The following is a 21,970-nucleotide window of genomic DNA, read 5'->3' as shown; positions in this document are numbered from 1 at the left end:
GTGGTTTAGTATCAATATTTAGCAAGGCTCGCAGCAAGGCCGCAGGGGAAAGTCGTTTTCTCCGTCACTGTCTCATGCAGTCCAGTGTGGAGCCAATACAGCCTCCTCTACCATCCTGGTGCCTCCACTACAGTGGTGTGTCTCCCTGCTGGTTCTGTTTCTCACTTGCACTCAGTTGTTCTTCCCGAGGTGTCAAACGCCTCTCTGCCCAGGATGCACTCCTATAGAGAACCAAAAATGGTTCTATTGCATGCTTCATATATGGCACCCCTAAATGGTTCTTGAAACGTTAATGGTTCTTCAAACCATTTTGAAAGATATATCTAAGGAACCCCTAAGGGTTCTTTAAAGCCTGCATGGTTCTATAGAGCACCCCAAACCCCTTCAAGTCTGTTTCCAAGCTGTACAATCCTTATGTTGCTAAACCGCCTGGAGATGGAATTCATGAGACAATCAGCACCATGTAGCATGTTTACTACCCGAAGTGATGGAGCAATCATCACAAGAATCATACTGCATGGGCAGAATTGTATTTGTTTTTTTATGAACCAATCAGTCTACTGAAGTACCAGTAGAAACGCTGGGAGAAACTACACTGTCAAAAGCTTATTTTCAGCCTCTTTATTCAACTCTTGTTTGTCCTCTGGGAAATAACAGGTGATGGGGAGAGAGAGTGGCGTCATGACAAGGACAGTGGCATGGCATCAACTGGGTGATCACCAGATGGTTCTTCTAATTTTTCAGGTTGTATTATTGCTCTCGTAGAGAAACGGTAGCAGCATCTCACGCAACCTGTCAAGAGACTTGAAAACCACAGCTGTGACGTGAATATCATTAGCCACAGAAGGCGAAAATCGTGGCGGGGTGAAGGTCTTATTTGGAGGCCAAGGGTCCAGACTTACGGTGTCTTATTCACTGAAGTCACCATTTTAATGTAGAAACCACCCCATTTAAGCATGTATTGCTTCCTGCTATGAGATCACTCTCTACAAACAATACAAGCCGTACACTGCTGCGCACATGGGTTGTGCATAGGCTACATTGACGCTGCGAGGATGTCACTGGAATCAGCCTATTAAATTATTTCTACCACCAAAGGGGCGGCGCTAAAATGTCTTCCACTCCACATCTCGGGTACCAGTCTCGTGCTGCAGCCGCCCCAAGCACCACTGAGATCGGACGGAGGAGGAGAGGACGGGAGCGAGCACGGGCGCGTTCATGAGCGCATCCCTCAGGAGGACGCAACAACTACTGGGACCGCTAGCAAAACAGGACTGTTCAACCCTGACGGTCCAACAACCGGGCGTTTCACTGACCGGGAGAATTAGAACAAAAACAAAGTATCATTCATGGAAATAAAATAGACATCTGGTTCATTTTCTTTTTTATTTTGTTTTTTTGTTTGTTGTCTGATCAGAAGACAAACACCGGAGCTCCAAAATGGCTGAAATGACCAATTTAAGACCAACCTATGGTAAGTGGTCGCGTTTATATTCTAGCAAATGGCCGCATGGGTCAGTCAACATAGCTATTACAAATCCACGCAGGCTACCATTTCATATACCGCGAAACGGCGTTATAGCCTAGTCACTGTTAGAGACATACAGTATACCTGATAGCATTGAGTCCATCTATCGCCTGTCTTTACGGGGTAAACAGGCCAGGTTTTGTAGCCTGTGAGCGTTTTGGCTGCGAAATGTCACTGGCTAGCTGTGTTTGGTTAGACGAGATTTCCATGTCCCGCATAGGCCTTTGGGCTATTAATATTTAATTCAAGCAGACTTAACATCGTTGGCCGAGCACAACGCTGACTCGTCTGTGTGTGGTACCTACAGTACTGCAAAGTTAAACCTTTGTAGGCCTATTTCAGTAAATGATTTAATTATAATAATTAAAGGGTTTGTTTGCTCGCTCCGTTGCTTCGTTTGGGATAGGCTTTGATGCGAATGAAGTTGGGACGCTTGTTCTCAAACTTTGATGGGTATCAGGGTTTGTATCACTGGTATAGATAATTTACATAGTAACAGTGGTTAAAATAACACGAGTGTGTTAGAGAAATTGTTTGGTCAGGCATAGTATCAGCGTGTTTTTAATTCGTTTGAGTCTCATTGGGATGCTTTCGCCGTGATTTCCACATTCCATGTTGACTGCTGGAACTGGTCGTCAGAATGCATCGTGATGTACAGGTTACATTGTGCTGATGCACGGCAGCCTTGGCAGGTAAACGGAGATGAGTAAGATATTTTCCCCCCTAAGAACGCACAGGGCTCTCGAACAGATGGAGGGTTTGGGTGCGCGCGGCCTGCTGAGCTCATGCCGCCTCCAATTCTCTAATGGCGATAACTGCGTGTGGGTTGGGGAGGATGACGTTATGTCTATTCCCGGTGCTAGGCATTAACCGGCCCCGCTCTGCTTTTGTTTTAGGACAACAACCTTCAATCGATAGGATAGTCTGTCATGCCGCATCAAAAATATTTGTCGAAATGTTTTTGATCTGCATCCAGTCTGAAATGCATTTAGACACCTATTCGTATTGTTTCTTTTCCACTTCTCACTGTGACAGGTTAGACACGATTGTCATCAGAAAAAAACAGAGCAAAATCAGGTTGTAGGTTTGCTCTATATAATAGGTCTGCGTTTCCCCCCAGAAAATGTCTTGTCAACATCATTACATACACTACTACTGGTAGACAGCAGTTACGCAACGTGGCGACCCTCAATCACAACGAATGCCCCAACCCTTACCTGCAGTTATCGGCTGAGAGAGGGGTGAAATTAACAACATTGCTACAACCATAACAATTGCAGAATAGTAATGCTGCAATAATAATAAGAATTATAATAATAATAATAATAATAATAATAATAATAAGAAGAAGAATGATATAAATAGTAGGCTAATAATAATAATAGGCCTGATCACCATTATCATCACCCTCTCCTTTGTGGTGACCTTTATTGTCAGTATCAATAATCCCTACTGATAGGGAATACAGTTTAATCAAAACCTACAGTATGTAGGCTCAATCACTACATGTAGGCAGAGAACAGATTGATAGGGGAATGCTTTGCTGCTGTTTTTGTCCTGCAGTACAAAGCACATGCAGTTTCCCTCGTATTTCTCGGGCGGTAGTGCCCACTTAAGGATTGGCTATGTCTGCTAATAGGCAGACAGACAGGATGTCTCTCAGGGCTTTTTGTGACTGTCCTCATTTGGTCTTTGTGTTCACTGTTCCCTGGACCGTGCTATCAATCTTTTTTTTCCCTTCTGTTTCCAGTTAAATGAACCCTTTCACCCCAAGTCACTCTGTCCCCAGAGTATTAAGCCCATACACACCATACTTTCAGGGTTTATTTCAGTTATGTATGTATGTGTATGTAATATACACTGTACATAGGCCTAGCTAATGTATAGTATACATTATATGGAGCTGTAATTGGCTCGTTACTCCAAGATGATTTGCATTCTTCTGTCAGACTCCTTATGCTAGCCTACCATGTAAGGGATAATGATTGTCCTCCGGTAAATATTGAAAAAGAAGTCCCGACAGGGCGAACATAACCGTTCTCCGGGAGAGTTTGTTTTTGTGACGTCATGTGTTTCCGGAACAGAAGTGGTGCGTTGTGATAGACTGGAGGTGTGAGTGAGGGGTGTGATGATGTAAAAGGACCAGGGTCAGGTATTTTTAAGAGCACTGCTGTAGTTGCTGGGAAGGGGTGCCATATAGCGTGGGCGTGTGGCGTGTGTGTGGAAGAGTTGGCAGACATACCAGGGGTACGTCGCCCACCTTGAAGACGTGAGCACGAAGAAGACGACGTTGCAGCTTGTACCAGGGCGTGGGAGTGTAGCCTCCTCAGGAACAGATAAGACCATTTATGTCTGGCCCTGATACAGCAAGTGTCCGGTCCAGACTTCAGAGGCTGTCACCATCCGGACTACTTCTACTTCTAGGTACTGTAGTTAGTTAGTTGGCTAGTTAGTTGGTCAGTTAGTTGGTTAGTTGGCTAGTTAGTTAGTTAGTTGGGAAGTTGGTAATTGGTTTGTTGGTTAGTTGGTTGGTTGGTTGGTTAGTTAGTTAGTTAGTTATCATCACATCACATTCCATCTACTTGATTCTGATGGACTGGTAGTTCTCCATAGAAACCATATGAGACATACAGTATGTAGTGATGAGCCTGTGAAGTTTCTTCACCATTCTAAATTAATACACCAACACATTTAATGAACCGCGGTGGCCTGTGTAACCATAGTAACAGAAGCCTAGCAAGCCGAGTAAACAGAACGAGGATTCTCAGTGTGGTCAGAGTCTTCCTCTTCAGAGTGTTGTTTTCACCACCACTTGCCTCAAAGATCGTTATGTCCAGACTTCTTCAAATGATGAAAAACAAATACCGGTATGCATTAAGAATGTATGATGTTACAATTGCCCATGACTGATAATTTAATCCAGTTCAATTCAGTTAATCTAGTTCCTGGTTTTGGTCTTGTGCAATGTGTTTTCTTTACACACACACGCATGCACATACACAGACACACACACACACACACACACACACACACACACACACACACACACACACACACACTTACACAGTGGGCTTTCCTGTCCATTTGTGATGTAACAGATTAATGACCCAATCTTTTATTCTACCTTCTCAGACAGGCTCTCTCTCTCTCGGCTGTGCAGGGCTTACGTCACTGTGTACTGTGCATCTGGCTTACCCCACGAGTCCACACACTCAACTCACTCCACCTGCCCCACATCAACACCAGCCTTGCATGTTCGACCTTCACAATATCTCCAAGTCACATAGCGTCATTTCCCATAACTATTAGGCGCGGCTTATACATTGATTTAGCAACATTTCTTCAGCTATGAGGTTACAGTAATACACGGGGGCAGTTAATATGGTATTACTATGATTTTGTATCTTTTAACTTGCATAAAACACTGTCCTGCAGCGTACACAACGTGGCTAATACACAGGAAATTACTGTAGCTAATACCCAACTAAATTGACAGCAGATTGGTTTAAGCAGGGGTTTTTTGCTTGACTCTGTAAAGCAACTTTTTCTTATACACATAAATCCCATGGTTACATTGCATTACATTTTTTTCTGTTTCTATTCTGGCACTTATTTTTTTGCGCACTCTATATCATTAGTTTGTCATTAGGAAGATCTACATGTTGCTCTGTAGTGGCATAATATGTATTTATGTGCTATACATGTCTGATAAAAGCATTTAAATTTTTCCAAAAGCATCATACTGTAGCCACAGTTGTTTACATGAGGCTCAGTGAGCTTGTGTAACTGAAACTTGTTTTCTCTGGTTCAACCCCACAGGTTGTTTATACCAACACAGGTTATGTCTAACTGCTTCAATGTCACAGTAGCTGTTTGTTTGACAACTTCTGTCATGGGCCTCAGGGTGTTCTAGAATTGCGTTTGAAGCTAGTAACAGCATCTGCGCAGTTAGCATGCAACTCTGCATCCCCAAAAAGCTACAAATGGTGATAGATGTTGGTAAGTATATTACAGAAAAGGTGCATCTTTGAGACATTGAGTTCCCACAGTATATAGACAGATATCTAGATAAATATACACTATATTTATGCTAGTGCCAATTACTATGTGTACAGTACATTGGTTAGTACAAATGTCAGCTTTGATGAGGGCCTCTGGCCAAGATGCATGTTTGATGGGGAAATGTTAAATGCGTCCCGCATGCATCTTCAAGTACACAGCCATTCAAGTAGCAGCCGTTTGCATATTAAGTATATTTGTTGGGCATTTTAGTGCAAATGATGCCATTCAAATCCGTTTGTAAGGTGTTTGTGAGTGTGTGTGAGAGAGAAAGAGTATGTGTATGGAGGAGCATGCTCTTGAGGCCATTGCTGTCTGTAGTGGTGTTTGTGTGTGTGTGTGTGTGTGTGTGTGTGTGTGTGTGTGTGTGTGTGTGTGTGTGTGTGTGTGTGCGTCTGTGTATGTGTGTGTTTGTGTGTATGTATATGTACATGTGTGTGCATACGTGCGTGCGTGCGTGTGTATGTGTGCGCATGTGTGCGTGTGTGTGGGTGGATGTGTGTGTGTGGGTGGGTATGTGTGTGTGTGTGTGTGCGTGCGTGCGTGTGTATATGTATGTGTGTGGGCGTGTGTGTGTGTGCGCCCGCCCTGCAGCAACAGCAGTGCTGGTGGCTGCGGAACAACGGGCTGATTTATGTGTTGGCTGGCGCGTGGTCTGTTCGGGGTGACAGGCCCCTCTCTGTGCCCGTGTGAAATACGGCGCTGTGTCCCCGCCGGAACAAGATATCTGCTGTCACCATACGTCTCCCCGCACCGCAGGGCACAGAGACAAAGACCAGCGCCCGCCGCCATAATGGGACACTTAGGTGTGGCCGCACGTATGCAGAAAGAACGACGATGAGATGTGTGTGTGTGTGTGTGTGTGTGTGTGTGCAGAAAGAATGACGATGTGATGTGTCTATGTGTGTGTGTGTGTGTGTGTGTGTGTGTGTGGGTGTGTGTATGCAGAAAGAACGACGATGTGGTGTGTGTGTGTGTGTGTGTGTGTGTGTGTGTGTGAGCTTTCTATGAGCTCTATGAGTCTATGAGCTTTTGCTGTCTTCAGTATTTGGCCAGATATAAATATTCAGGCAAATGGAATTTTGGAAACATGAAATGCCGCTGACACCTGAATTCATTCATTTTCTGAACTCCTGAATATATCTGATTCATGCTGAACAGACACACACCCTTTTATCCCGATGATTGTGACTGGTTCTCTCTGATGACCGGAGCACTTGTGGCGGATTAGGCAGTCTTACTGAGCTGAGGGCTTCAGAGCGTCTTTAATAAAACTCCCTCCTCAATTTGGGAGATTTGAATGGTGATTCCGACTGCTTGAATGAAGCCACACGGCTAGAGTGTGTTTCTGAGAACCAGCTGGGTTCTGAGTTCCGTCTTAGAATTGTTTGGGTTCTGACGTAACTCGGATCACTCCAAACAAACACCAAAGCCCCACTCTCTTATTGTGAAGATGCGTCACTCGTTTATCCTTTTTATTCTCTCCTTTCATCCTCCCATCGGCTCTTTCTTTCTTTCAGTGCCATACTATCCTCTCCCACTCTCTCCTCTTGTCTCTCCTCATCCTTTGCTTTTCCCCCTCCTCTTTTTTACTCTACACTGTTGTCTTTGCTTCTCTCATTTGCTCTCCTCCTCTGCCCATTCTGTCTATTCTTTTCTTTTCTTCTGCTCTCTTTGTCATCTCCTTTCTTCCTCCTCTCCTCTCTCCTCTCCTCCTCCCTCTCCTCTCATCTCTCCTCCTCCGCCCTCTTCTCACCCACACACTCTCATCCTTCTTTTCCTCCATTAATCAGACAAAGGCGTCATTGCTCACTGATGAGGAGTGTAATTTAGCTTATTTATCACATCCGCTCTCAAGCGCAAACACACACGTTTACCGCACATTAACACAGACACACACACACACACACACACACACATGGACACATGCACACACACACATACACATACACGTTCACACACACACACACACACACACACACACACACACACATGTACACACACGCACACACACACACACACACGCATACACACACACACACACACACACACACACTCACACTGCTGGCACTATTGTTGAGGCATAATGTTGTAGCGTTGCTTGAGAGCAATGATGACTGGCAGAGCTGGTAGCTGTGTAGGCGACGCTGTTACAGTAACTGACGGTGGGTCTGAATAAACCCCACTGCACGCAATTAAGGCTGAATTATTCACCATGTCGTTACCTACGCTACTAGAGAAGTGCTCTCGTGGACAACCCCCAGATTGAGACTGGCATGGATAATTAATGGCCCATACGTAGAGGGGGAGTTGAGTGTGCTCATTGGTGGCCACGAGCCTGCTGACCAGACTGGTTGGACCAGATGAGGGTGCGGTCCGTCCCAGGTCAACAGGAAGAGGACAGTGAGGTCATCTGTCAGACAGCAGCTCCAGTTGAATGTGTGAATATGGGTTCTCTCTCTGGCCATCATCTGTAGCTACTTTGTTTTGATTTGTGGCTCTCTCTCTGCTTCTCTCTCTCTCTCTCTCTCTCGCTCTCGTTTCCCTGATGGAGGGTACGTTGCCAAGCGACGGGAGCAGCTGGCTTCAGAACAAGCATCCTCCAAAAAAAGTGACATCATCTGCCTCTAAGTGGCCCCAGGGATCCAGAGACCAGCTCAGGGAGTGTGTGTGTGTGTGTGTGTGTGTCGGGAGGGGGGTAGATATTGGAGTATCTTGAGGACAGAGAGGGGGAAGATGGGAAAAAAGAAAGAGAAAAAAGAAAAACAAAAAAGACTGAAAGAGAAAAAGAACAGAAAGAAAACGGGAAGAAGAAAGGTAGCGAGATAACCAGAGGCTACATGAATCACGTTCGGCTTCAACACTAGCGTGCAGAGTTGCGCTTCTGTGAAATGCATCACAAACGCCACGGCCGTGGGGCGCACCGCTCGGCATCATGGGATAGCGAGCAGCGTCCCTGGATGACTGAGCACACGAGGGTGGGGGCTGCTGAGGCTTTCAGACCGCATTACCAAACCTTTCCATTTTCACACCTCTATGCGTCTCTTGTCTTTATCATCTTCTTTCTCTTTCTCCATCTCGCTCTTTCTCTGTCTGTCTTTCTCTATCACACACAGACAGACACACACACAGACAAACACACACACACACACACACACACAGACACACACACACACACACACACACAGAAACACACACATACACAAACACACACACACACGCACACACATTCAGTACGCACACACAGAGAGACACACATACTCTTTTCCATGCAGTCTTGCTGAAGGTGTTCACATATTCATTTCCAGAAGTGATGAAGCCTAAAGGGTGGAGCATTAGATACATGTTGAAAATCTGAATTTAAATTATATAAAGATGTGTTTATGCCCCTGTGGGTAAGACACAGAGAGAGAGAGAGAGAGAGCGAGAGAGTGAGAAAGAGAAAACGAAAGAGAGAGACTTACTATGCATCATGCACAATTTGGGTGTGTCTTGTAAGATTTCTTATGGAACTAAAATAATCTGCCTACGCACCGTGCGCATGTGTCTGTGTGTGCGACTGTGCGTGCGTGTGTGTGTGCGCACTCATGTGTGTGTTTGTGTGTGTCTGTGTGTGTGTGTGTGTGTGTGTGAGAGAAAAATGTGTGTGTATGAGGGTGTGCCCCTGAGTTTTCTGACTAGCTGTATAGTAAGCTCAATCAGTAGCCAAATCAAAGCAAACTTGTATTATAGTTAACTAGTTATTATAGGAATATTCACTATGCACAATGTCAGACAATATTTTATGTATAAGAATACATATTGTATTTTTTAAAAAAAATGGCAAATGCCTTTTTTATTTTTAGTTTCTTATATGGGGTGCTTCCAATTATCTAGAGATGTGCTGGCAGCTGTAGATGTCACCTGAGGCTTTCTCTCTCTCTCTCTCTCTCACACACACACACACACACACACACATACAACCACACTCACTCTCTCTCTCTCTCACACACACACACACACACACACGTACACACATACACATATACACACACTCACCATGACACGCACACAGCAGAGAGCTGGATTAGGTGTAGGAACAGGGACATTTGGCAATGAACATTTATACAACAAGTGTGGGCATGGAGGCAAGAGAGACAGAGTGTGTATGTGTGTGTGTGTGTGTGTGTGTGTGTGTGTGTGTACATGTGTGTGCGCGCACACGTGTGTGTGTGTGTGTGTGTGTGTGTGTGTGTGTGTGTATGAGAGAGAGAGAGGCAGAGAGACAGAGAGACAGGCAGCCAGATAACTCCTGAGACCTCATTATAGTTGTGATCATTACATTGTACATTGAATACACTATTCCTAACTACTGTACTTTCTCTCTACCTCTCTCTCTCACACACACACACACACACACACACACACACACAGAGAGAGAGAGAAAGAGAGAGAGGTTGGGGATTTCTGCACTATCTTCTGTTTCTCTTTCACGTGGCTTTCGTCAGCACTGCAGCTCCAGTGCCCTTACCTCTCGCCACGAGGAAGGTCAGCAAGACAGAGAGGGAGAGATATGGAGAGAGGAGAGAGATGGAGATGAAGAGAGAGAGAGACGTAGAGAGAAGAGAGGTGGAGATGAAGAGAGAGAAAGATGGAGAGAAGAGAGAGAGAAAGATGGAGAGAAGAGAGAGAGAGAAAGATGGAGAGAAGAGAGAGATGGAGATGAAGAGAAAGAGAGAGAGAGGTAGAGATGAAGAGAGAAAGATGGAGAAAAAAGAGAGAGGTGGAGATGAAGAGAGGGAGATGGAGAGAGAGGGAGAGAAAGGCAGATGGAGGGAAATAGAGAATATGCATGATAAAGGAAGAGAGAGAGTGCATATGTGAGAGAGAGTGCGTACTGTACAGTATGTGAGAGAGAGTGCGTATGAGAGAGAGAGAGGGAGAGAGAGAGAGAGAGGGAAACAGCACAATATTTTAGCCAAACGATCTCCAGTATGATTAAACGTCAGGGATATTTACGCCTATACAAGTGGGTATTTATGGCCATGCTGGCTCTCAGCGCGTGCGGCCTGTTTGTGGCCGAGTGGATGAATGGCTTAAATCACCGCCCGTGGGTCTGCTGTCATCCATCCCACAGACCCACCCGCCCGCCTGCCCTCCTGCCTGCGCGGTTGTGCCGCTGTGCTCAGGTAGGAAGTGAAGCAGATTATGGGCACGCTCATGGAGGATGATGCATCACATCACATCACAGTGCACTGCAGTGCAGTCAGGCTCTACTCTCCTCTCCTCTTCACTTTTCCTCTCCTCTCCTCTGCACTCAACTCCTCTCCTCTCCTCGCCTCTCCTTTTCACTCCTTTCCTCTCCTCTTCACTCCTCTCCTCTCCTCACCTCTCCTCTCCTCTTCACTCCTCTCCTTTTCTCTCCTCTCCTCTGCACTCCTCTCCTCGCCTCTCCTTTTCACTCCTTTCCTCTCCTCTCTGCTCCTCTTCTCTCCTCTCCTTTCCTTTCCTCTTCACTCCTCTCCTCTCCTTTTCTCTCCTCTCCGCTCCTCTCCTCTCCTCTTCACTCAGTTCACCTCGGCTCTTTCTCTCTCTCTCTCTTACACACACTCACTCACTCTCTATCTCTCTTTTACTCTCTCTCCCTCTCACTCACTCACTCACTCTCTCTTTCTTTCTCCCTTGCTCTTTCTCCCTCCCTTTTCCCTCTCCATCTCTTTTGCTTTCTTCTTCCTCTTTCTCTCTCTTTCTCTCTCTCTGAGGGGCAACAGCATCAGTATATGATTACTGTGTTCTTGTGGAGATTACAGTAAACTACATGCTCTTTCTCAAGCAGCTCTGAATTCTCTACTCTGAGACCGTGTTGCTTTCCTCTGAAGGGCGTCACGTCTTTGTGGTGTTTATCAAGCGTCTGACTGTGTGTGTGTGTGTGCGTGTGTGTGTGTGTTTCTGTGTCTGTGTGTCTGCGGACTAGCCATCCCCTCATTCTTGACCTGGTGAGAGGGATTGCGGATCTCTGGCTGGCTTTTAAAGAGCTACTTGTGTGTGTGTGTGTGTGTGTGTGTGTGTGTGGCCATTCTAGAAGACATCCTGTTCTCATCTGAAGCCCAGGATTCCGGGGCCTGACGCAGAATTCCAATCAGCCTCGTCTGGCAGGGCCCGAGATGGGCCTCAGCGTTGCCACGGAGACCCCACTCCGGGGGCCACCACAGGCCAACGAGGGAGAGGGAGAAAGGGACCGTAGAAACAGCAAGAGGGAGAAAGAGAAGGAGAAGAGAGAGAGAGGAGAGAGAAGGAGAGAGAGACGAAGGCGCAAACAACAAGTGCAGCCGTGAGATAAACTGACAGATAAACTGACGGAGATTACTGGAGAAGAGGGGGATGGAAAGAAAGAGAGGAGAATCGGGAAGGAGGGATGAGAGGAGGGATTACTGAACGGAGAGGAGAGAAGGAGAGATCAGTAGCTGTGGTAACTAACGCCCCGTGACAGACACAGTTGATTGGATGCGGAGAAAGAGAGAGTGAGTGAGTGAGAGAGAGAGAGAGCGAGAGAGAGAGATAGGGACAGCGAAAGAGAGAGTTTTACTTGGAAGAAAGACAAACAGTGTGATTCACAGAGTCAGTCAGGAGAAAATTAGATTTTCCATCAGCCAAACACACAAAGCAGGCTGGCGTCCTTGTACACACTGCTAGATTCCAAAAGATAACCGCATTTAGACTTACCAGCTGCTTGTTTGCAGAGAGAAAAAGAAGGAAGAGTCATCATGATAAATATTAAATTATACAATATATTTCATTTGATGTAAAAGCAAAATGACAAGGGCATAGAAAAAGATTAAATCAGGCTGATGGTATAATAATTGATAATAGTCAGAAAACATTTATTAGCTCTATGTGTGTGTGTATGTGTGTGTGTGTGTGTGTGTGTGTGTGTGTGTGTGTGTGTGTGTGTGTGTGTGTGTGTGTGTGTGTGTGTGTGTGTGTGTGTGTGTGTGTGTGTGTGTGTGTGTGTGTGTGTGTGTACACACGTGTGTATGATGTCTGTGTGACCAGTGTTTTCAGGAGAAATGGTGAATGTGTTCCGGAGGACAATTCATACATGCAGTGGAAAGATTGTGTGTGTACTTGTGTGTGTGTGTACTTGTGTGTCTCCAACAGCGCTCCTCCGTCTGTCAAACCCAATTAGGGTTGTTATTTTCAGCCTCTGCTATCTGAGGAGTTCTGCGATTTTTTTTTTGTCTCAACAACACTGAAATGTCAGTGCTGCTCATTGGTGCCAATCTCTGGGGTTCATTAAAGGACAGAGGAGCGAACGAGACACTCTGTGCCACATTCTGTCTGTCTCACACCCTCCATCATCCCTCTTCCCTACATATCTATCCCAGTCCAACTCACTTATTTGTCCCAGGTGGGCAAATTTGTATACATAACAAACAAGAACACGTAACAAGCATGAGACATGCAATAACAGAACACATAGCAGTTTACATAACATGTAAACAACGAGGCAACTTGCACCAATGTCTAGCATGAATAGTTAATGCCGATATGTTGATTGAAAGAATAGGGCGATGGGATGCCAGCAATCACATCAATGACCTCCTGCTGCATGTATTCAGGGCTGGAATAGAGACAGGCATGAATGGAGCTTTGTGTCTGTTTTTGCACCTTGTCTCACCCATTTCCCATCATCCACTGGGCCTTGTCAAGGAATCTTTTTCCACAGGCTGCTGTAGGTGCATTTCCCTCTATATTGTATCGGAGTTACAGTATGTTCATACCCTGTTGCAAAAGACGCATATTTATTAGTTTGTTTATTATTGCGCTTCTCAACCCGAGGGAGACCCCGAGAGAGACCCCGAGAACAAATCTTGTTAAGAGTGCCTTTAACATACAGTACAGTACATTTGCATTCACTCTCAATATTTTTCGTTAAGAGTGCCTTTAACATACAGTGCATTTGCATTCCCTCCTGATACTTTTTGTTAAGAGTGCCTTTAACACAGTGCATTTCCCCTCTCAATACTTTGTGTTAAGAGTGCCTTTAACATACAGTGCATTTTCCCTCTCAATATTTTGTGTTGGAGTGCCTTTAACATACAGTGCATTTGCATTGACTTTACAAAAGCTTTTTGACTGTAGGCTATTATGAGGGAACACAAAGGTAATATGAGGGAATGCAAATACAAACACGCCCTCTCATTTCCTCTTCCTTGTCATTCCTTAAGGATCTTGTTCATGGTATCATTAAGTTAGCAAATTGGCTTTTGCCTCCGTTATGAAATGAGCTTAGATTAGACATTTAGGCGTTTGCATTTTGCCCATCAGTTAAATTAGGGCACCCTGCCTCGCTCGTCTTTTCTCTGACAAACACAGAAGTGTCAGCCAGCCGCCCCGCCCGTCGTCGGTGCTGGGCCCGACCTCTTAGACTCATCAGGGGATAGAAGATGAGACAGTGCAGGACAAACACAGACAGCTCAACTGTCTCCGGCCCGGCCCTCCACGGGGGCTTTAAGCTCTCAGGCACTGTGCCTGATTTCGAGGGCGGTGCCAAGGCTGTTTAATATTTCAAAATTCTGGCGATTTTCTAGACGACAACTTCAGAACTGTCTGATAACTTCAGGCACAGACATGTTGCTTGCTTTAAGTCCTGCCTCTAGTGATTCTACCCCGGGCCTAAGCAGGCTAAGATCCTTGTGCGATTCCACTGTACGGTACTAGACAGCTCGGTGATGCTTGGAGATCACACAGACCAGTCGTGTAGCACCGGTCACGGTGCCACATCAGCCGACTTCCCGAGGCCGGCCTCCTCTTAATTGGCCCTGTAGGCTGAATAAATCAAGTTCCCCTCAGTGATCTGGAGCTTCTCTTGACTTCAGTCACATCTGAATGCATAAATCAGTTTCCCTCGGTGATCTTAAGCTGCTTTCAACTCCGAGTTGCCTCTCTCCTCTGCTCCTGAATTTCAATTCTGCATTTCCATCAGGGTTTTTCTTCTTTCACCCGACGCCACCTCCTCCCTCCTCTGGCAGCAACGTGTCCCAGCCAGCATGTCTCTGGATGTTTGGCGCCGCGTCTCTCCTCATCTTTTGTGATGTTGGGGTGATCCTTTATTAAGACCTGACAGTAAAGAGTGGAGAGGAAATGAGCGGGAGAGAGAGATGGGCAGCGGGTTCAGGAAACGTCAGTTAGGGGCTTTATTAGGTAGAACAGTTATTAGTATAACATGCGACATAGCATCAGTCCACATTACCCCAGTATTGCACAGAGACCCAGAGTTTTAAAACAAAACATAAATACACACACACACACTCTGCTCTCTGCTCACAATCACTGCGTAATCACGTTTAATAATCGTGATCTCAATATTGAACAAAATAATCGTGATAATGACTTTTACCATAATCGAGCAGCCCTACCAAGACCACATCAGAATGCTTTGGTGTTTACACTACAAAAGATATGTGGTCAAATGCATCTCAGACCACCGCAGCAAATGGTTTGAGTGATTGGATCACGTTGCGTCTTGGTGATTGTTTACATTTGTATTTTGAACTGACCACTTGTGATCAGATCACCCAAGAAGACGTATTTTAAATATTCATGTAAATGGAGTCATTTTCTATCTGAGCCAGAAACGGGCCAGAGCCTTCACAGAGTTAGCGGCTATGGACCTTTTGTTAGGCACCTGATCTTCAGTATTGCATGAGCAGTTACAGCCAAAGCTGTGTTTTTGTACATTTGTTTAGCTTTGGGCAGCATGCAGCCATGTGGTATAACAACAACAGAAGCAGAAGCAACAACAACAACAACAACATCTAGCCCTGCCCTACATTTCCCCATTAATGTTTATTTATATCAGATACTTTCATTACAAAGCCTCACAGTATTGAACAGATGCGCAGACATTTTGTTCAGTCTCCCGTGGGTATCAGGCTCTTGCTGTAGCAGTTGAGATGCTGAGTCACCTGTGGTGTGCAGGCAGGGAAGAGGAAGCCGATCCAAGCTGATGTCTCCAGCATACAACCCTGATCCAAACTGAAGTCCAAACACCTGCTTTGCTGTACTGCATTCCCTTCACTGGGGGGTCATCCCTATGTTCCCCGGGTCCTATGTTCCCCAGTTTCCCCGAAAAGGGTCCTATGTTCCCCGGTCACAGTACATACTGGGGAACATAGTACCCTTTTTGGGAAAACCGGCGAACCTAGGACGCTTTTTAAAATTAAGGGAAAAAAGGGTCCTATGTTCCCCGGTCTCATACAAAGTGGGGAACATAGGACCGAGGGAACATAGGACCTGGGGAACATAGGTACACTCCCCTTCACTGCTAACCGCTATGCTGCTAACTGCTCTGGGTCACTCCCAAAGTTAACTGGGTTAGCCAGTTAGCCAGTTACCTCACTTAGTAGTAGTGCAGCCCTGTGTGGTGTGTGTGTGTGTGTGGTGTGTGTACTGTGCAGGCGGGCTAGGAGACGTTGATCAAAACTGAGGTCACTAGCACACTGGCCGAATCCAAACTGAAGTCTCCAGCACACAGACCTACCGTGCTGCCACACCGCCTCCCCCTCACCGCTAACCGCTAGCCGCTAGCCGCAAACTGGGTCAGGTGTTCGTTCACCTCATAACCAGGTCACTGTGGTTGTGACCCAGCCAACGGCTTCATGCCACTTCCTCTCTCACAGTCACACACACACACACACACACACACGCACAGACACGGACACAAAAACAACACACACACACACACACACACACACACACACACACTGATCTCTGCTTTCAACAGCTGTCTCATCCCTTGTCTGTCACACACAGCCTTGTGTGTTGCTGTCTGTCTGTCTGTCTGTGTGTCTGCGGTTTCACTCTGTCTCTATATTTGCTTCTATTGAGAGAACGGTCTTGCACACATAAGGACAATACAGTAATAACCCATACCCACTGCCCTAAATTACTTCTGTCTGGCTTGTCTCCATGGTTATCAAGGTGTTGTTTGGTCCTAAGAGAGGATGCTGTCAGACGGATGTTATTGGATTTATGTGGATTGTTGTATAATGCTAGACTCAAGAGTTTGGCCAGGTTCTGTTGGCTGCCTGTTGTATGGATCCAGCAGGTCTGGTCTGGCATTCAGTTCTGAGCTTGGATCCATCCCAGAATCCTTTGCTATCTATAGTGCTTCCTCTCATCGTGATCCTGTCTTCTTCCTTCCTTTCTCTCTCTCTTTCTCATTTCATCCCCCTCTCTCTCTCTCCCTCTCTGCCTCTCTCTCAGATGTCTCGCCAGTGTTGGCAGGCTTCCTGGGTGCCGGGGTGCTGGTCGTCTCGGTGACGGTCGCCGTGTTCCTGTGGACCTGCTGCCAGCGTCGCTACCGGCGACTGACGGGGGCCTACAAGCTGAACAGCGGGCCGTACGACCCCCCCGTGGACCCCCCTTACAAGTTCATCCACATGCTCAAGGGCATCAGCATCTACCCCGAGTCGCTCAGCGGCAGCAAGAAGATCGTCCGCGCGGGCCGTCGCCACGGCAAGGGCGGGCCCTCGTCCTCCTCGTCCTCCTCGGCCTCCTCGTCGGCCGCGTCGTCCCTGACATCGTCGCTGCGCGACTGGCGCTACAGCTTCGGCGGCGGCGGCAACGGCGAAGGCGGGCGCGGCAACGTGATGGTGGACGCCGACCCCGAGGGAGGCTTCCTGGGCGGCGGCGCGCACCTGCAGATGAACCCGCTGGTGGTGCCCCCCTGCGGCGTGCCCAGGCTGGAGCGGGCGCTGCCCATCCGCGCCGACTACTGCTGCCTGGAGAGCTCCAACGGCAACGGCAACGGCTGCGGCAGCGAACCGGGCAGCAAGTCGTCCTCGCCCCGCTGCCCGGCCGCCGTGGTGAACCTGGGCGCGCTCAGCCTGGCCGTGGACTACAACTTCCCCAAGAAGGCGCTGGTGGTGACCATCCTGAGCGCCCAGGGCCTGCCGGCGGTGGACGAGCAGGCGGGCAGCTCGGACCCCTACGTCAAGATGACCATCCTGCCGGAGAAGAAGCACCGCGTCAAGACCCGCGTGCTGCGCAAGACGCTGGAGCCCGTGTTCGACGAGACCTTCACCTTCTACGGCGTGTCCTACAGCACGCTGTCCGAGCTCACGCTGCACTTCCTGGTGCTCAGCTTCGACCGCTTCGCCCGCGACGACATCATCGGGGAGGCCGTGGTGCCGCTGACCGGCGTGGACCCCAGCACCGGACGCGTGCACATCAACCAGCCAATCACCAAGAGGAATGTTCAGGTATGTCACATCAACCAGCCAATCACAGAGAGGAATGTTCAGGTATGGGCGGGAATGGGCAGCATGTAAAGCACTTTGTAATGTGGGAGAGTAGGTATGTATGTGTGTATGTGTGTGTGGGTGTGTGTGGCTGTGGGTGTGTGGGTGTATGCATCTGTGCATGTGTGCGTTGGTGTGTGCGCAAAAACAAGTTGAAAGAGAGATCTGAGCGAGCGAGAAGTGTGGTGTGGAATGAAGATTTGAGGGGGAAACGAGGACATTGTCAAGAGATCAAGATGAAGCAAATGCTAATGTTGCAGAATACCGATACAGATAAAAAGAATGAAGATGGAGGATTTTGTAAAAATGAAAAATGAAAAAGAGAGTGTCAGGGAAAAACATAAAGAGGGCTCATAAGGAAAACATGAAGGCAGAAGAACTATTAGCACCGAGGTTTCCATCATGTATTATTTTGACAGATTTAGCAGTCACGGCTTTGGGGAGAGACAGAGAGAGAGAGAGAGAGAGAGAGAGAGAGAGAGAGGAGAAAGGGAGAACATACAAAATGATTAGGAGGGGGTTGGTAGCATAAAGAAAACCCCAATATAACTTGATTCTGATGAGAGAGAGAAAAGGGAGAGAGAGACAGAGATGGGGGGATGGAGAGAGAGGAAAGAGAGAGAGACAAAGAGGGAGGAAGAGAGATGCATTACTCACCTTACTTTATTTTCAAATCAGACTTCTTTGCCAATTTTAACTTTTACAGTCATGGCAATAAAACTTATTGAATTTGAATTTGAGAGATAGAGGCGAGGGGTATGGAAAGAGAGAGAGAGGGAGAGAGGAGAGGAAGAGATACAGATAGATGGAGAGGGTAGTAGTAGAGAGATAGATAGTGGGGTGTAGAGAGAGAGGGGGAGGAAGAGAGAGCGAGAGAGAGAGATAGATAAATGGGGGTAGAGGGAGAGAGAGATAGAGAGGGGGTAGAGAGAGAGAGGGAGAGGAAGAGAGAGCGAGAGAGAGATAAATAAAGGGGGGTAGAGAGAGAGAGAGGAGAGAGGGGGTAGAGAGAGGGAGAGAGGAGAGAGATAAAGAGATAGATAGGGCATACAGTAATATGAGGCTGATAAGAGACGTGAAGGCCATTACGACCACTGGGCCACGAGCACAGAGGAGGGACATCTTCTGTCTTAATCATTCATGAGGCGCTGCATGAATAATGTATCAGGCCGTTGCAGGGAGTTAATGTGGACTGTTGCATATAGAGTCATTGGAGACCTCCTATTTACACAGATGAACCCTCTCACTGTAGTTATGTATTAGCATCTGCATGGTCACTGCACTGATACTGTTGCAGGCCAATTGAAGATACATTTTCTGTGTGTGTGGGTGGGTGTTTGTGTGTGTGTGTGTGTGTGTGTGTGTGTGTGTGTGTGTGTGTGTGTGTGTGTGTGTGTTGTGTGTGTGTTGTGTGTGCTATAATCCCTCATAACTCCGTGTTATCTGAGAGAGCAGAGACATTCACACTGTCTAATGACACAAGCAGGATGGACAGATGGTGTGTGTGTGTGTGTGTGTGTGTGTGTGTGTGGGTGTGTGTGTGTGCGCACGTGTGTGTGTGTGTGTGTGTGTGTGTGTGTGCACGTGTGTGTGTGTGTGTGTGTGTGTGTGTGTGAGACCAGTGGCCTGGGGTGGCAGTGCAATAGAGCAGTGATGTGTGAGAAGATAATCCCCGAAGAAACAAAACAAACAAGCAAAAAAAAATAAAACAAAAACAAAAACAACCAGGACAGAAGCGCTGAATCACACCAGACTCTCTGCAATGGCACCGCAAGGAAACCTCTTCCTGTCACCTCCACTGATGAAGACATAATGATAAAGACACAGATACGGGATCACAGGCTAAACCATAGGTTTGATCAAGATTGACAAACACTGGCGAACGTTCAAGGCCAATTCTGTTCTCTGAACAGTTACAGTAAATGTGAATGATTTTGTGTAAACATTGTGTCCAGCCCCACTGTATGTTTGTGGAGAACTACCTCTTCGAACTGTTTGCAAATGTTCACGTAGAACTCAAGGCAAACTGAAAACTGTTATCTAATTTTTGCCTTGCGAATTTGACCAGCAGATTTGGTTCTGGTTCAGGCCAGATTTGGGCAATATCCTGGAGCTGAAGATGTGACATGAAGACCTCCGACATGACCTTCATAGGCAGTAGAATAGAGTAGAGGAACGCAACGCAGCAACGCAACACACCTATACTACATCCCATAATCACTGCTGATACTGGATCCATTGGCTTTTTTAGTCCAGACAGAAACCCAACACACTTTATGGCCCATAACCTCTGCTCTGCTAAGGGAGGATCCATTGGCCTTTAAGCATGGACAGTAAATTACTCAGACATTATTTCTCTTTCTCTACCTCTCTCCCTCCCTACCTCTCTCCCTCCCTCCTTCTCTCCCTCTCTTTCCTTCTTCCTCACTGTGAATGGCTTAAATGGAATCTATCTCCATGTCTGTCTCCAACTCTGTGGCCGTGGAAACGGGGTGGAATCGATCCCCTCTTCGGAGAAAAGGTGGAGAGAGGAAGCGGAGAGGAGGCTTAATGAGACGAGAGAAAGCACTCAGTGACGAGCGAGAGAGAGAGAGAGGGGTGGAGAGAGAAAGAGAGAGGGAGAAGGAGAGAGAGAAAGCACTCAGTGACGAGAGAGAGAGAAAGAGAGAGGAAGGGAGAGAGAGAGTGAGAGAGAGGAAGGAAGAGGGAGAGGCACTTGAAAGACAAACGCTAATACTAACACTACTCAAATTAGCCTGGGAGCAAAAGGAAGATGAGAGAGGGGTGGAGGAGAGTGAATGAATCAGAGTTGTAGAGAAAGTGGAGCTCAGCTTTTGTTTGGTGTTCATTTGTGTAGTTCTAGACACTTGTGTCCAAAGGGGCTTATAATGACATAATAATAATTTACATAATAATGACATGAATAAACAGATTGAAATGAAAGTAAAGTCAGTGTAAACAATCGTGTCAGCAAAAGACTAAATAGAAGTTAACAGAATAATAACAAACATATACTGTACAAACCTCTGTGGGGAGATATCTACCTACAGGATATTAGAGGAAGAAGTAGAAAGGGCTGAAGTCCATTGACAAAAGACCCTCCATTTCTGTGTAGAATGACAAAGTGCTGTTTGGTGATGATTCAGATTCAGATTCAGAAAACTTTATTAATCCCCGAGGGGCAATTCGGTTTACAGCCAACCCATCCATAAGGGGTTAAAAATGGTGGTAATGATGGTGTATCTGCCACTAATATGCTTTACTCCGTTGAAGAGATAAGAGGAGAGGAGAATAGAGGAGAGGAGGTGGAGAAGAGATGAGTGGAGAGGAGAATAGAGGAGAGGAGGTGGAGAAGAGATGAGTGGAGAGGAGAATAGAGGAGAGGAGGTGGAGAAAAGATGAGTGAAAGATGAGGAGAGGAGAGGATGCAGCAGGAAGAGAGGGGAGAGGTTGGGGTTAGGGATGGGGTTGGGGGGTAAATTACTGATGGCTTCCATTGTAAAAACGCCAGCCTGCTTACTACAGCAGTATGTCAGGTACTTACGGCGGCTACAGAAAGCCATTACCCTTTTATGGCACGCCACGCGTCCCCGCCCTCCACCCCAACCCCCCACCATATGCCTCGCTCCAGCATCTCATGTCTAAATCATCCGCAGAGGGAACCGCACTGAAGTACACCCCACCACACCCCGCCGACTGGACAAAAATAACCAGACAAGACAAGACCTTGGTCCTGCACACCAGAATCACTGGATAGAAAGCAGGAGTGAACCGTCAGGCATGGATCTGTAGCGGATGAGAGCCTAACAGAATGTATTCTGCCAGGTGGACCATGTTTAAACATGAAGCATGAAGAAAACAATATTCACAGACAAATGCATATACAGTATATGCCCAGACACACACACACACACACACATACACACACACACACACACACACATATTCTGTGTACTGTACAGTATCGGCAAACTGATTTATGCACAACCGATTTACGATACTGTCAACTAGATCCTGTCCACTTAACATTAGGCGTTGGTCAGCAACTGAGTGTAACCATCAGGTGGACAGTTTGAGTGGAACTAAAATGGCTTGACTG

At 46.8% G+C, this 21,970-nt stretch overlaps 1 protein-coding gene across 1 annotated transcript in view; it reads left to right on the top strand.

Moving 5' to 3' along the window:
* Positions 1-1,236: 1,236 nt before the first annotated feature.
* Positions 1,237-21,970, top strand: part of syt11a (synaptotagmin XIa) — a 23,717-nt gene continuing 2,983 nt past the window's right edge. The window contains exons 1-2 of the mRNA XM_062529846.1: positions 1,237-1,474; positions 16,835-17,832. Coding sequence (XP_062385830.1) covers positions 1,441-1,474; positions 16,835-17,832 — 1,032 coding nt within the window. The 5' untranslated portion in view covers positions 1,237-1,440. The remainder of the gene's footprint in view (positions 1,475-16,834; positions 17,833-21,970) is intronic.

The sequence above is a fragment of the Sardina pilchardus genome, chromosome 24 (genome assembly GCF_963854185.1).
Source record: "Sardina pilchardus chromosome 24, fSarPil1.1, whole genome shotgun sequence".
NCBI lineage: Eukaryota > Metazoa > Chordata > Actinopteri > Clupeiformes > Clupeidae > Sardina > Sardina pilchardus.
The sequence above is the reverse complement of the archived record's forward strand: the minus strand, read 5'-3'. Positions and strand labels throughout refer to the sequence as shown.